This window comes from Acipenser ruthenus, chromosome 6, assembly GCF_902713425.1.
Source record: "Acipenser ruthenus chromosome 6, fAciRut3.2 maternal haplotype, whole genome shotgun sequence".
NCBI classification, from domain to species: Eukaryota; Metazoa; Chordata; class Actinopteri; order Acipenseriformes; family Acipenseridae; genus Acipenser; species Acipenser ruthenus.
Window position 1 is genome coordinate 9,091,749 of NC_081194.1, and position 15,148 is coordinate 9,106,896.

The 15,148-nt window shown below is 37.2% G+C and overlaps 1 protein-coding gene across 8 annotated transcripts in view; it reads left to right on the forward strand.

Moving 5' to 3' along the window:
• The first annotated feature begins 226 nt into the window (after positions 1–226).
• LOC117411112 (spectrin beta chain, non-erythrocytic 1-like) overlaps positions 227–15,148 on the forward strand; it is a 73,162-nt gene continuing 58,240 nt past the window's right edge. For 5 of the 8 annotated variants that reach the window (XM_059024930.1, XM_059024933.1, XM_059024931.1 and 2 more), the window contains exon 1: positions 228–822. In XM_059024930.1, coding sequence (XP_058880913.1) covers positions 328–822 — 495 coding nt within the window. In that variant the 5' untranslated portion in view covers positions 228–327. Of the gene's footprint in view, positions 823–15,148 lie in introns of all 8 variants that reach the window. The other 3 variants (XM_059024935.1, XM_059024937.1, XM_059024934.1) reach the window with 2 other exon arrangements.

Consider the following 15,148-nt stretch of genomic DNA (forward strand, 5'->3'; position numbering starts at 1 on the left):
CTTTTTCCTCTTGCTCCGCTCCCTGCTTATCAGGCTGCTTAGTAGCAAATTAGCAGGCTCTGCTGCTCAGTTCCTCAGCAGAAGCCTCTCCACGGCCGGCTCTCACCTTGGCTCACTGCTGCGTCGTATCTGGGACCGCATACGCTCTCAGGAGTCGCGAGATGCTATTCTTTCCTGTGTCCTTTGTCTCTTAAACATGCACAAAAAAGTAGACGTCTAAGTTTTTCTTTATTTTTTTTTATTTTTTTTAGTAACTACTTTTTTGGATTTTTTTGAAAAAAAAAAAAAAAAAGAACATTGTACTGGACTGCAAGTGCTGCACAAGCCATGTCTGAAAGTATTGTCAGGAAAGTTCAACCTTTCACCATCGGGACCAAACTTTCGGTCCCGGCAGTGCCGAAAGGCACAGATTTTGCTGACAGTTTTTTGCCAAGCTCTTCTTTGGATAACTGTAAAATGCAGCACAACTTGAACAATCAAGTCTCCCTGTACCTGGGCCACTCTCCAATCCATCCAAGCGACTCACACTTTTCGCCTATGGCCGCTCGGGTGCTTCTCACCGAGAGGTGTCAGGAGGAGAAGGCTGAGGAGGACCACCTGAACAGAAACGCTGTCTCCCCAACAGCATCCTCCCGCTCCATCAAAAAGATCACCATCTCCAGCTGGACGGAGAAAACAGGGGACAAGGTGGACTCAGTGGCACACTGCCCAAAGGTCATGGCAGCCAAATCAGAGAACTCAAACAACAATAACAATGCAGCCATCATTCCACCCAAGATTGTCGGAGTGAGCTGTGAGAGTAAACCCAACTCCCACTTTAAGGTAAAGGTCCATTCTTTTTCTTTTCCTGTTCTGATACTGTCTTGTTAAATAAAATCCGGTTACACTTTATAATTGCTGTTGGTTGATAATTCTAATTGTAATTATTTATGAATTAGCAGTTGAATACTGAATTAATTTTTTTCTGTGTCATAATATATTCCTTACTTATCCATGTTTAACCCTCAAGTATTTTTCTGTATTTGAAAGCATAACAGATAACTCATTTTTGCATTCATTATAATGTACCTACCAAATCTGAAGACTATCACATATTATGCTACCAGCTCATATAGCTAGCTTTCTGGCAAGCTGGTGCTGTAAAGAACATGTGTGATAACTCGGGACGGAGGAAGGGAGGAGGGGGGGGGGGGGGTAGGGGGGGGTAGCTATAGTGTTTAGTAGATGAAACATGGTGCTTTGTAGCCATGTACTGACAGGAGAAAGAAAAATGTTCTGCAGCACACAAGTCTGATATTAAATTAATTATGAGGTTCCAGGTGGTATTTGTTATGGTTTAGCTCTTTTGCAGTAAATGAAACACCCAACCTAACATATGGGACCTGAATTGATTGGTTGTTTAAGAACAGGATAGACTTTGCGCACTATGGTTTCTTCCCTGTGAGACAGATTTCCCTTGAATGTACATAACGTACAGTAAATCCATTTCAATAATTAGAATTTGATTTCCCTGTTATGTGCGGGTCACTATATCTTGTGACATTATAGTTATGGCCTTATTAAAAAAAAAAAGACTACTCTATCCTCAAAAATGTTAGTTACACATGTTTTGTAGGATGTCTATGGAACTTGAACAGCTTCCTACTAAAAAGAGTGTAACGTACTTTCAATTTTTCAGGATCTCATCATTTGAAAAGGCCCCTAAAGAGAATTACAAACAACAACATTCAAAAACATTTCCATAAAAAAAAAAAACTTGAATTGTTCCTAATTAATCTTAGGCAACTTAAAAGCTGTGTACAGTATCTAGGTACAGGTAATTGCATCTGTTAGCCTTTATGATTTAGGAAGACTTTCTACAACATAATTAAGAAAAAGATTGAGTGATTTGTCCAGCATGGGGCAGAAGAAGCTGTATCCCATACCTGCAGGGCAAGCTTCTGAATTATTGAAGGTGGAATGAATCTGAAACAGTAGTGCAGGATTCCTCTATAAAGTGTATGGAATGACGCACTTCAGCAGAACAGCAGTACTAAATAACTCAAGGTGCCAATTATCCTTGTTAGTGTGGAAAGTTTACAAAGCTGGGGCAAGGGCAGAGTAAAGTTGGCTGGAGGTTTAAAATGCTACTGGAAAGAAACAGATTTTCAGCATGTATTACACTGATTCATGGTCCTGTACAAGAACAAAATAACAAAGATATTATTATTATTATTATTATTATTATTATTATTATTATTATTATAAAGGCTGATACCGGTACTTCTATTACAGTTTTTATTCTAGTCTTTAAAAACTTCCATATGGAGTTTAAATGGATTTATTTAAACTGGGTATGGAAACTAACGATTAAAATAAGAATTGTAAGATCAGTACCAGCATCATCATTTTGTCACAAGTAAACTGTAAATTCTCCTTTTCTAAGAATATTTCACATTCAACCCCATTAACTTCTCATGTTCTCTGTGCTGGCTGAAATATGACCTGCTGCTGTCCGAAAGGTCAACAAACACTAACGAATTATATTGAAATATTAGCTCTTTTTTTTCTTCTCATGGTTTTCCCTTGAGTTTGAGAAACGTCTGTGAATTAATGTAAACATAATATATCGGGCTGCTTGGCAGACACTTTTACAACAGTCTAGTTCAAATGTTTTTTTATTTTTTGTTTTGTTTGTTTTTTTGATAGCCACCCCTGGTTTTAACAAGGTCTGGTTTAACCCTTCAATCTCCAGACACTAATGTGTGTGCTGCTCCTGCTGCCAGCATCCTCTGCTTTATTATTTTATTCATGTTTTATATCAACAGGCCAACAATTAAGAACAATTATGATCATTATAAAATAATACCATTTTTTTTAATGCATTACATTAACCCTAACCAAAACTGTGACAGGACAATAGCATTCTAACTACTTCTTAATATTATTATTATTATTATTATTATTATTATTATTATTATTATTAGGGCCTATTATTTTAAATGGTTTATCTGAATACAATTTGAAGATTAATACATTTTATACACTTTCTTCTTTCCATATACTTTAATTAGACCATGAAATGTATAAGTGATCTTGAATCTTTGAAAACTAATATTCCTTTAGCTTCAGTTTTAGGGCATTATAGATAAAGGGCTGTGCTGTTTAGAACCACCACCGTTTAGATCATTAAAATGGACTTGTGCTAAATGTCTGATTAAAGACATCACAGCCCAGTTTTTAAACACATAAAACAAGCATTGCAGTCCTTATTGTGTATGCACATTATAAACAAAGAACAAGAGGCTATCTGTACCGCAGAAGGAAACAAAAGCAACCTAATCCATGCATTACTGGGACAAAAATAAAATGAATATTTATTTACAGTAGAGATACAGTTTTCAACGCTGAATATTTGATAGTTATATTTGATCTATACTGTAAGGGGAAAATTATAGACACATCAAGTACACATTATTGTTTATGTGAAATGATATTCTATGTACTGTATTAAACTAACTACGCATTAGAATATATAGTAATGTTTTCATATTTGATTATATAGATGTGTATCTTGAAGCAAACCTTGCAATAAATTGTGGGTCTTTCTTAAAAACTTGCTTTAAATGGCAAGTGATGGAAATATGTTAAATGCCTACAAAATAAACATTAAAAATTGATATTTTAATTAAAATATTGCAGATGACTAAATCATTTTTTTGAATAACAGACCATGATTAAGTATCAGTTATAAACGTGTAATAAATATAACAATTTAAAGCAAGTTTAAATTATCAGTAAAAAAGTAACTGCTCTAACAAATACACTACCTTTCTGTCTTTATATCAGACTATCTTAATCTTAGTGTAGCTGTGTTCTAACATAATAAGTTGACAAAGGTTTTGGCTCATGCCTTCATCAGTATTTGTCATTAACCGAAGTGTACAGCACCACTATTGCCTTTTTAATAATGTTTTTTATAGTTATGTATATGTTACTCATGAGCCCATGATAAAATATAAACTGTACTTTCAACGTGATCAAATTCCAGGTGATGCAAAATTTTTGGGCATAGCTGTTGTGTTTTTTTTCACCCTCACAGCAAACTTTGGTGTTTTTTTTTTCTTTTTTTAATGGTTTCATGATGAAAGGGAGACCACAGACAATGTAAAGACCAGACACCTACAGGAGCTTACTCTTATTATTTCATAGACCTATATCTAGTCTCTAACAGTGCTACTGCTTTTCATTACATTATGAAAGAAAGTTTTCTTTCCTGAAAAAAAAAATCTAATATTGTAGTGGTGTTTTTTTCTGTTTTTTCATTGCTATTGATAATTAATTCTCAAATAATTAGTTGGGTACATTGCGAAAGCTAGTATGGTTTACATTACATAGTGTAATAGGGAATTATATAGCTGAAATATATTATTTACATTACCTAACTCATGCGCAATCAGCACATGTTGATGAGTGTGCATTATGAAGGGAGTGAATGGCAATCCTCAATGGGTGTTGATAGCACATTCATTACAGTAGTTAATGTGAATAGGTAATCTTTTCAGCCTTTGTTGCTCTGTGTTATATCAAACTACAGCATTACATTTTTTGTTATATAAAAAAAAATAAAAATAAAAAAAAATAAACAATAACACATTTACAAAAAAACTGAATAAAAGGCTTCTGGGGAACATTCAAACCCCAAAACCGTATGAAGGTTAAACTACTTAAAGGTCTAATTAACATACCACCTCAGAGGTATTGTAAACAAGGGTAAATGACAAACACATGGTGCAGTTATCCCTTACTTGAAACCCACCTACTTACCTCACCACGCCATCTGCAGTCTTACATCCTCTAGGGAGCCGAAGGGTTTGAACAGTAATTGTTATGGCTGTCCTCTGTGTAGTATATAATAAAGAGTAAAGCACACGTGTAGTCTCTGTCTCTCAGATAGTCACTTTCATTAGGATTCCAGATCCTGCTGCCCTGCAAAACAATAGCTGCAATTTGGAAAAACAAACGTCATGAATAGTCAATTGACAGCACAGCAAATGTCAAGAACAGAAGTAGCCTTAAAACAAGGCAACTCCAAAGAACTTGTCCGATAACACTCTTCCTTGCTAGTAGAACATGATCAGTTATTGCTTAAGTATATGACAAACCACTGTAATAACCGACAATATTATATTAAGTCAATCACATGACACAAGTCAATATAAAAAAAAAACACACACTACGGTCACAGGGCGAAGATGGTAACTCAAACTTAGGAGAAGGTCCAGCAGCTATGCCTTAAATCAATAAGGAGTTTTAATGGCCTTGAATATCAAAGATTTTTTGACCGTCGGGGAGGGCTTTTGGGGCAGTGTTTTAACTTTCCGACTGTTTTTTGTGTTCAGAGCAAAAATCAAAAATGGCCAGGAAGGATGAGAGCAGTCACGAAACCCCAATTCCAACACTATGAAGAATGCTATGCAAATTAAGTGGTTACCTCATTAACACCCCCCCCCCCCCCCCCCCCCCCCCAGAAATCAAAAGGGTTCATGTGGTCGGAGTGAGCATTTTCCGTCTAAAGTGGTTCCACCTGTTTCAAAGAGTCCTAATGGAAGTGGGAACCTATTTCAAACAGGCTCCGTGCTAAAATAAAAAAAGATCTGCTGTGGGTGGAGTGATACTAATGGTGATGGTGCCCAATGTGCTGCTAGGGATTGCTGTGATTTTAGAGGATGAAAGGGATAATGTAGTTCCAGTATGGAATCGCAGCCGAAAGTATGGCCAACCGGTCAGGGCTGGCCTTAGGCTATGTGGGGCCCTAGACGGTGATGATTAAGTCCGGGGTCCAGAACATCAAATGAATGCTACAGTAGCAACCATATCTTAAAGTTCGTATATAGGTGCATCATGTAATCATATGCACCTAGATATTATAACGTTAAGATACTGTAAATAATATTAATGATATTAAAATGTTAATGAATACTTGTTTGTTTGTTAGACTTTATCATTTTAAATAATTCACAACTTCAAAGCACTCAGAATTCCAGTCTACTTCAAACATATTACTAGAGCCCCGTGTTTTTCGCAAATACGAAATAGCACGAACTAAACTAAATGCAACCTATAAAACTAAATAAAACTAAATGCAAATATAAAACGAAATAAAACTAAAAATCATTATAAAGCAAGCATTTTTAAATTGGGAGGTTTATACAGAAAAGAATATAGATAGATAGATAGATACACACACACACACACACACACACACACACACACACACACACACACACACACACACACACACACACACTTGATCTTAGTTTTCAAGGCTCAGCCGTTACCATAGTCACGGTCTGAAGGGAAACGGAAGCTCTGACTAGCTCTTGCGCAGATGTATAATTTGAAGCGAGTCGTTTGGGAATTATAATTGTTATGGAAGAGAAGAGACGGTTGTTTCTAAAATGCCTAAACCGCGCATAACAATTAAAAAACGCTGCAAAAAATGTCTCCTGACTTCTCTTGGCCACCTGTTTAATCCTCTGGAGAGTGCCACAATATATTGTGAACGTGCCACTGCTGAGGGAAGTGGAAATAAATGTTTTTTTGTTTTGTTTTTTTGGTACATGAAACTAAGCGACAGTGTGAAAGATGCGGTTAAGAATAATTTTGACGGCTCTGTAGATATTATTGCCATGCTGTTTGGGCTCAGGTGCAGAATGCCAGGCTATCCAATACCGTGATTTCTTGTCTCATGTAGCCTGTGGTTTCCATTGACTGTGAACCATTTTCCAAAGTATTCACTGATTGTCAGTGACAGTTGACAGACTATGAAAAAAGAAAACGTACAGTTCTGTTGTATGCTTGTGTTTAATTCTTAATTTGAGTATTTGTGCTAGCTTGAAGCTCCTGTGTAAATATCCGAATTTTCTTTCAGTAACCTATTTTTTGAGTTAATGCGGAATTGTACAACATTCTGAAATAAGCCATTTTGGTGTTTGTTGAATGTCCTTCATGCTGATTTTTTTTTTTCCATTGTGGAAAAGGATTTTTTGTATTTTTATTTTTTCTTATTGTTTTTGTATAGAGGGCATGGGCAGTATGTACTGTAAATAGGCAGTTCATTAAAAATATTGGGGGACTTCATGTTCGTTACCGTTAATGTCGCTAATGAGAAATGATGGTGACTAAATTATTGTTCTGTTCTAGGTCTGTTTATGTTAAAATAATAATAAAAAAGCGGATGTTTAATCAAAAAATATGTATGTTTTTATTCATACACATCTATTTGAGTTATTTTATTAATGTGTATCTGTAATAAAATTAAATAAAACAACATTTTTTTGTGGATAAAACAAAATCTTTACATATCACGTATTCACGTGTTCTAAAATGACCATGCCCCAGTAGGCCTACTGAAAAATACTGTAATGCCCGACTATAAGTGGGTGCTGACAGGTCGGAGGCGAGAAAAACTAGGAAGAAATAAATACCAAAATAAATAAATAAATAATAATAATAATAATAAAAATAATAATAATAATAATAATAAAATCCCTATTTGACTCTGTGTGCAATGCCTATATATATATATATATATATATATATATATATATATATATATATATATATATATACGCCGTCACAGGTTTGGTGATACCACGCCCATCTGTTCAATGTTACAATTTATTTGAATTTCCGTCGCAGCCTGCGGGTTTTTTTCTCCGCATGCCAAATCAGTCTGCAGCAGTTGCTATTATTAATTAATAGATATAGACAATAAATCTACCAAACCACGCCCCAGTCTTGACTGCTCATGAATATGCATGACAGTGGCAATTTCTTCATTTTTTATTTTTATCTTTAATTATATGTTTGTTTATTTTACTGTATTTTTTTTTGCGGTAAATAGTGACCCTGTGCAGTTACACAGCGCTTCCTCCATTTTCACCTGACGAAAATGCAGCCAAAACAAATAGAGACAAGTTACGGTAATGTAACAGTTAATCATTAAACAGTTTGGGATACTGTGATGTATTTTGTTTTTTAAATCTGTGATCTTTAGTCGTTTTTGCATTTGGGCCTTACCGAGCACTATATTCTGCAGCATTGGATACTGTTTTAATTCTGCAAACTGCATCGTTGTGTGTTTTGTTTTTAATCTTTTGCTAAATTGCATTACTTTTCTTACGTTGTGTGCAGTTCTGTGCATGGGTAACATTTCGATTTAATTTTGCTGTTGAGTCGTTAACAAGGAATTTTACATACTACTAAAATACGTATCAGATTTAAAATGATGTACTGTATTACAATCCGCGTGTCGTCGCTTTTGGCAAGTGATACTTTCATTATCATATCGTTCTGAATTAAAATACTTCTGTTGAACATGTAGTACTGTTCCAACAAAACCAATACCATACATCTAAATGGAGGCCTCCTTATTTTAAAACACAGACTTTTCAGCTATGTATTTTTGATATTGTATAATGTTTGGGTTGGAACGGGCCAAAATGAAAATAATCAGATGTGCGTCACACACGTTTAAAGGCCCTTACACACCAGACGGCGAAGCAAGGAGCGACACCACAAAGCGACGCGAGAAAATCAATAAAACCTGTGCTTTTCAATAGCACCCTTCACACCAAAGACGACACGACAAGCGACGTCGCCGCGACACAAATTACAACGCGAGCGATGAAAAAAAAAATAGAAACTCGTCCTTTTGCGAATTCGTCGCGCGACAACTCCACAACTGAGCAATCGGAGAACAGCTTCATGTCACGTGGTTTGAAATCAAGCGACGGGTGCCCACGTGTATTGTATTATTTATGTAGGTATTCAATAATTATTATTATTATTATTATTATTATTATTATTATTATTATTATTATTATTATTATTACTACGACGACTACTACTATTATTATTACTATATAAATATATTATGTGCACTATTATTATTACTATATAAATATATTATGTGCAGATGGACGAAAGTCGTCCGACATGATTTATAAAAACACCATCCCTCGCCCAAGTTAATTCATTGATTAATTGTTGATTAGTGCATAATATATAGAAACATAACATAATAATGATATTTATTTTATTACATTTCAGTAAAACATACTTGAATGCAAAAATTTCTACATATACATCCATATATATTTTTCTAAAAAAAATAAAATGCATATTACATATATGACTTGGCAGACACGAACCCGGACCCCTGGATTGATGTTGATTACTTTGTCTCACTAAACTCATACAGCCGCCACGGATCCCACAGTCATAACGCAAACATCAACAACATATGGTGCTTTAAGGCGTAATGGTGTTTTCAATAGTATAGCAATTTGATAAATTATATCGTCTACACGCTAGCCTTGTTCAACACAAATTAGCACTGACCAGTTTCTTTTTTTTTTTTTTTTTAAACAGTACCGCCGCATACAAAAAAAAATTAAACTGAAGAGCAGCAGTAATAATTCCAGTATTAGACTTGAGTTGAAAACGCATGTAAAAAATATATAAATATAAAAATCGGTTATGTTGGTCTAAGAAAAAAACATTAAACTGCATAATGATCACAGTTAATAATATAATAGGACTATCAGTATCAGTAATGCACCCTAAATCTCACGGCTCAGTAAATTTCAGGGCAGTCCGGTTGAGCGCGGGGCCCCAACGGTGGGGGCCCTAGGCAGCGCCTCGCACACCTTGCCTTAAGGCCAGCCCTGCCACTGGTGTATTGTCAAAGGGCCACCTGTTTGGACCTTACAGAAGAGCAAGTGCTACGGAGATACTGAATGATAAAGCTACAATATTATATTTATGTGATGAACTTAAAGATAATTTAGAGTCAAGCACCCTAAGCAGTCATGCATTGCCAGCCAAAGATATTCTATTTTTAGAAGGCACTTTTTTTACACAGAGAATTGTGAGGGCCTGGAACCAACTCCCCAGTAATGTTGTTGAAGCTGACACCCTGGGATCCTTCAAGAAGCTGCTTGAGGTTCTGGGTTCAATACGCTACTAACAACCAAACAAGCAAAATGGGCCGAATGGCCTCCTCTCGTTTGTAAACTTTCTTATGTTCTTAGTACGGTAGCTACTTGGACAAAGTAGGTAAAAAAAAAAAGGGTAATGTTCATCCGTATATTTGTTACAAAATAGTAATAAAATATATCTGATATTATATAGCTTTTAAATGTCCTGTTACCCGCTTCCGGAAGCTGTCAATAGATATTATCATCGATGACATGTGTGGTCAGCCGTAACTGTATTTACTGCGCATGCGCCGCGGAACAGGCCAGTGCTCAGAAAATAGCATTTTTCATAATAATTACCTATTGTCATAATTTGCAAATGTTGCCGTTTTCTTACATGGCGAAAACCAGCACAAACCAGCAAAATTTCTTACGCCTCCATGGACTCTCCATAGAAAAAATTCAGCCGAGCGCTCTGTATATACCACAATGCTTTGCGTGCAGTGAGACGGAACTAAAGGTGGAGTCGAGTATCTTGAATGCGTTCACGGAGATCATTCTGCGCAGATTCACTGCAGAGTCTGACAAATTTAGCCAATGGGTGCGTTCACGGAGATCATTCTTAGAAGATCATTGGCTAAATTGTTCAGATTTTGCACAGAATCTGTGCAGAATGATCTCTGTGAACGCACCCCTTGTTAAATAGAATATCTTTGTTGCCAGCATAGGTGCCGGAACCTCCTGAACTTTACTGGTGCTGAGGCTTACAATGGTCACGTGACACACCACCGGCAAAAAAAAAATTACTCGTATACCGTTATCCATTATAAATAACGCATTATAGGATAACAACCAGGATACTCATAAAATACAAACTACATACCATATCTAATTTAAAACCACATATCCATGTTAGACAAAAATTATACCTCTACACTATGACAAAACTGAATGATATAGTATTTTACCTTAATAAACAAAATAATAACCCTGCATATAAATAAAGCATTTTCTTACCATGTGACGGCTTGAGGTCTGCTGATGACATTTAAAACTTTGCCCTGCCAAAGTAGGCTTCTCTGGGCTCATTTTTAGATATGAACAAGTCTATAATTCTTCTAGTATTTACAGTGTCAGTTCTGTCTTTGTGTCTGCTTAGCAAAGCCACTGCATTTTAATGTTGTCTGGTGCATACTCCTCCTTAGATAGGTCTCAAAGCCGAAAACGAACGTTTAGCTATGCAAGAAGTCATTGGAACAGTGAAATATAGTTTCAACAATTTCTTTACATCTGGCAACAGTATTTTAGTAAAAGGGCAACTGTTAAACATGGTTCCAATTGTGGTCAGCTTGGTGACATGCTTTATGTTTTCCCCGCATTGAGCATTGTATGTTTTGACAACATTACTTAGCATTGCTAGTTGTTGTGGAAGTTTGCTGGTAGTGGTCTCTTAGTTTCTCGACTGCATTTTGCTGTTGCTCAGTTTCAGTATCCACTTCCTTGTCATTAGCGAAACTTAGCAGTACGTTTTCAATATTCTCCAGAACATTTAGGTCTTCGTCGACAAACCTATGTTCCAGTTCACCATTGATAGCATCAATACATTCGTAATAATACCTGCAGAAAACATCAGCAGCACTATTAAAAATGGCTTGAGTTCCTGTTTCATCCAAATGTTTTGACAGGCAGTGTTGTTTTGGTGCTATTACATTTCCATGCACCTAGCTGAGTCTTCAGCTTTGTTCCAAAATACCCCAAAGTCCTGTCTCTGCCTATTTAACTGAGATTTCAGTGAGTCTACCAGCTGCCTGGCTGTCATGGCATCCATAGATTAGATTGGGCCTGCATGGCCCTTGAAACAGTGTCTGTTACTTGAAATACAGTCTGTGACAAAAGCAAGCCATAAAGAGTTGAACATTTTTCAAGGTTTGATTGTATACCTCTGACCTTTGCAGCTGCGTCATTTCTATTATTGTCAACAAGCAGTTGATCAATAGTTGCTTGTAAAACGCTGTAATTCTCCAATACTGACGAGACAACCCCTGATTTTACAGTCCATCTCGTTGCACAGAGGGGCTTTATAGATTTAACACCAGTGTCTAGATCAGCTAATTCCTTTTGCATTTTCTCAAATACATTCAAACGCTTTGGAGACAATTTGATAAGATTGTACATTTCTATACATAGAGTAAGTACATCTTGAATTCGTCTGGAAGCACAAGCCACATCGTGTTCACAAAGCTGCAAGTTGTGATTCTGGCAGTGAACACTGAGGGCACTGGGAACTTTTTCTGTAATGCGTGTAGCGACTGCACTAATGCGGCCGCTCATATTCACAGCACCATCATAGGCCTGTCCATGACAGTTTTTAATGTCTAAATTGCATGTGATCAATACATCTTCAATAGCTGAAGTCAGCGAGGAAGTGCTTGTTTCGGGCACATCAACAAAACCAATTAAATCTTCATTAATTTCAAATTTTCCATTAACATAACGCAAGCAAATTGCAAACTGCTCATGGCCAGAAATATCTCGAGTTTCATCAGCTATGATTGTGAAAAAAATCACTTAACGACCACACTTCCTGAATCAGATCCCTGAGAACCTCATGGCCTATTAATGAAAGTAGCTCATGAATTGTTTCATGAGACAGATATCTGTTAACTTTTAAGTACAGTTTCAGAGATTCGTCATCCTCAGCTCTAAGTAATAGAAACTTAAATTGCTTTCCACGTCGTCGTGGCTGATTCCTTGCCTTGCTAGGGTTTTTATAGTTGTGATAAGAACATAAGAAAGTTTACAAATGAGAGGAGGCCATTCAAGCCCATCTTGCTTGTTTGGTTGTTAGTAGCTTATTGATCTCAGAAGCAGCTTCTTAAAGGATCCCAGGGTGTCAGCTTCAAAAACATTACTGGGGAGTTGGTTCCAGACCCTCACAATTCTCTGTTTTCCAGAGTCCAGTTTGTCTTTTTTAATCTGAGGAGCATTTAACCCACTACTCGGTTGTTCTGCTATGCTCGGATGTTCCATAGCTGACCAAATATACATTACCTGTCTGTGTGGTTTACTACCTTTGTGAGCAGAGAAAGTTTCTCTTGCATGGTTCCACCCACAAAATCCACCAATACAAATCCACCAGTACAAAATAAACCGTCTTCTTTCACACCAACTGCCATTTTGCTTCTACTCACCCAGCTACACTGAAAACACTTTCCGTCACTCACAACAAAATGACAGCCACCAAACCACTTTGGGTCAAAGCCCGCTAGGCTTCTTTTTTTTTCGTTTTTGAGTAGTCAAACTTTTTAGGTTTCGGGGTGAGATGGTTCAAATAAATTTTCGCAGCATGAACAACGCAGCATGATTGCTTTGCAATCCTGATTATCTTCCTGTTGTTGTAATTTACAATTGGGATCTTCGCTATCTCCATCGCCAGTGTTTGCAGACTCATTGTTTTTGCTTTGCTTTGAAGAGTGGCTCCCAGAAAAATCATTTAAGATGTTGCCCTGTTTTGTTTTCTTTTTGGGTGGCGGTGACATTAACATGCCTTCCACAACTTCTCCTTCTAAACTGCTCATTATTCTCTCTGTACTCTCTCCCGCCTTCAAATTAATATTTCTTGATTTCTTAAAAAACCATTAGCACACAGCAAAACTAAAGGCTCCAATCAGAATTTACGTATGGTTGCTCTGTATATTGATTGGCTCTCTATTGCCATTAAATCCTTTCCCCCTAGGTCCTATTTTCTTTTTTTTTTTTTTAATTTAGTCGTCGCCAATTATTTTACCCCGGTTTTTCACCCCAATTTAGCATGCCCAATTATTATCTGTATCCTCGGCTCACCGCTCGCAACCCCCCCGCCGACTCGGGAAATGGAGGCTGGAACACGCGTCCTCCGAAATGTGCTCCTGCCAAGCCGTCATTTTTCGCACTGCAGATCCACAGCAATACCACCAGACCTATAGTGCCGGAGGACAACACAGATCTGGCGGCTCCACTGCAGAGCCACAGGCGCCCTATCGGCCACAGGGGTCGCTGATGCTCGGTGAGCCGTGGATTCCCCTGCCGACCTAAGCCCTCCCTACCAGGGCAGCGCTCAGCCAATTGTGCGCCGCCCCCTAGGAACTCCCGGTCACGGTCGGCTGTGACATAGCCTGGATTTGAACCTGTGATCTCCAGGCTATAGGGCACATCCTGCACTCCACGCGGAGCGCCTTTACTGGATGAGCCACTCGTGAGCCCCCCCCCCCCCCCCGAGGTCCTATTGACCACTATTTGCTGTCTGCAATTTTTTTAACATGAAAGAGACATTATTTTTGGTGGTGCTATTGGATATGATAGCACCACCAGAAATGTCACTACCGGTACTGTAGCACCAGTAGCACTGGTCGTTCCAGCACTCTTGATTGCCAGTATTAGTCACAGCCCTGTCATTCTTTGCCACGGGTTGTTTGTATGATATCCTATTATACACTCACATGTTTTTAATTTTCATAAAGTGCAACGGGGTATGGAGGATATTTTATGCAAAAATGAAAAATAAATAAATTATTAAATAAATAAACTAATCTCTATTTATTTATTTATTCATTTATTTTTTATTTTGTGATACAATATCCGCCATAATCGGGTACATGAAACTATAATTTAATTAATTATTATTATTTTATTATTATGTATTTCTTCGCAGACGCCCTTAGCCGGAACATGCATTTACAAAATTAGGCAACATTATAATTAGCTCTCTAACTTAACTTTTTTCCCCTATGTCCTGATGTTTTTCTCCATATCTCCTGAAACACACGTAGTTTTTCTCCACTTTTACTACCTTTCATCCCACCTGTCCATTGACTGAAATCCCGTAATTACACCTTTATGTAAATTACACCCATTCCACCTGTCGGAAAACAGCAGAAAAGTGTTTCATTTTATGATGGAAACAACGTCGAGATAAGAGTCGGGTTAAAACAGACGAAGACAGCGAGTTTCGGACTGTCGGAAGACACTTTTGATATATTCAGGGCCAATGTGTCAGATGTCAAAGTGGATATGAGAATGGCAGTGATGAAGCCAATTTGCTTGAAAACTTTAAAAGTAGACGGGACTTTTCCATTAAAAAAATCTAGAATTGATCTGATGCGATCAGAAACCCAGAGGCAGTGTAAACTGCACCTGCTACTGGA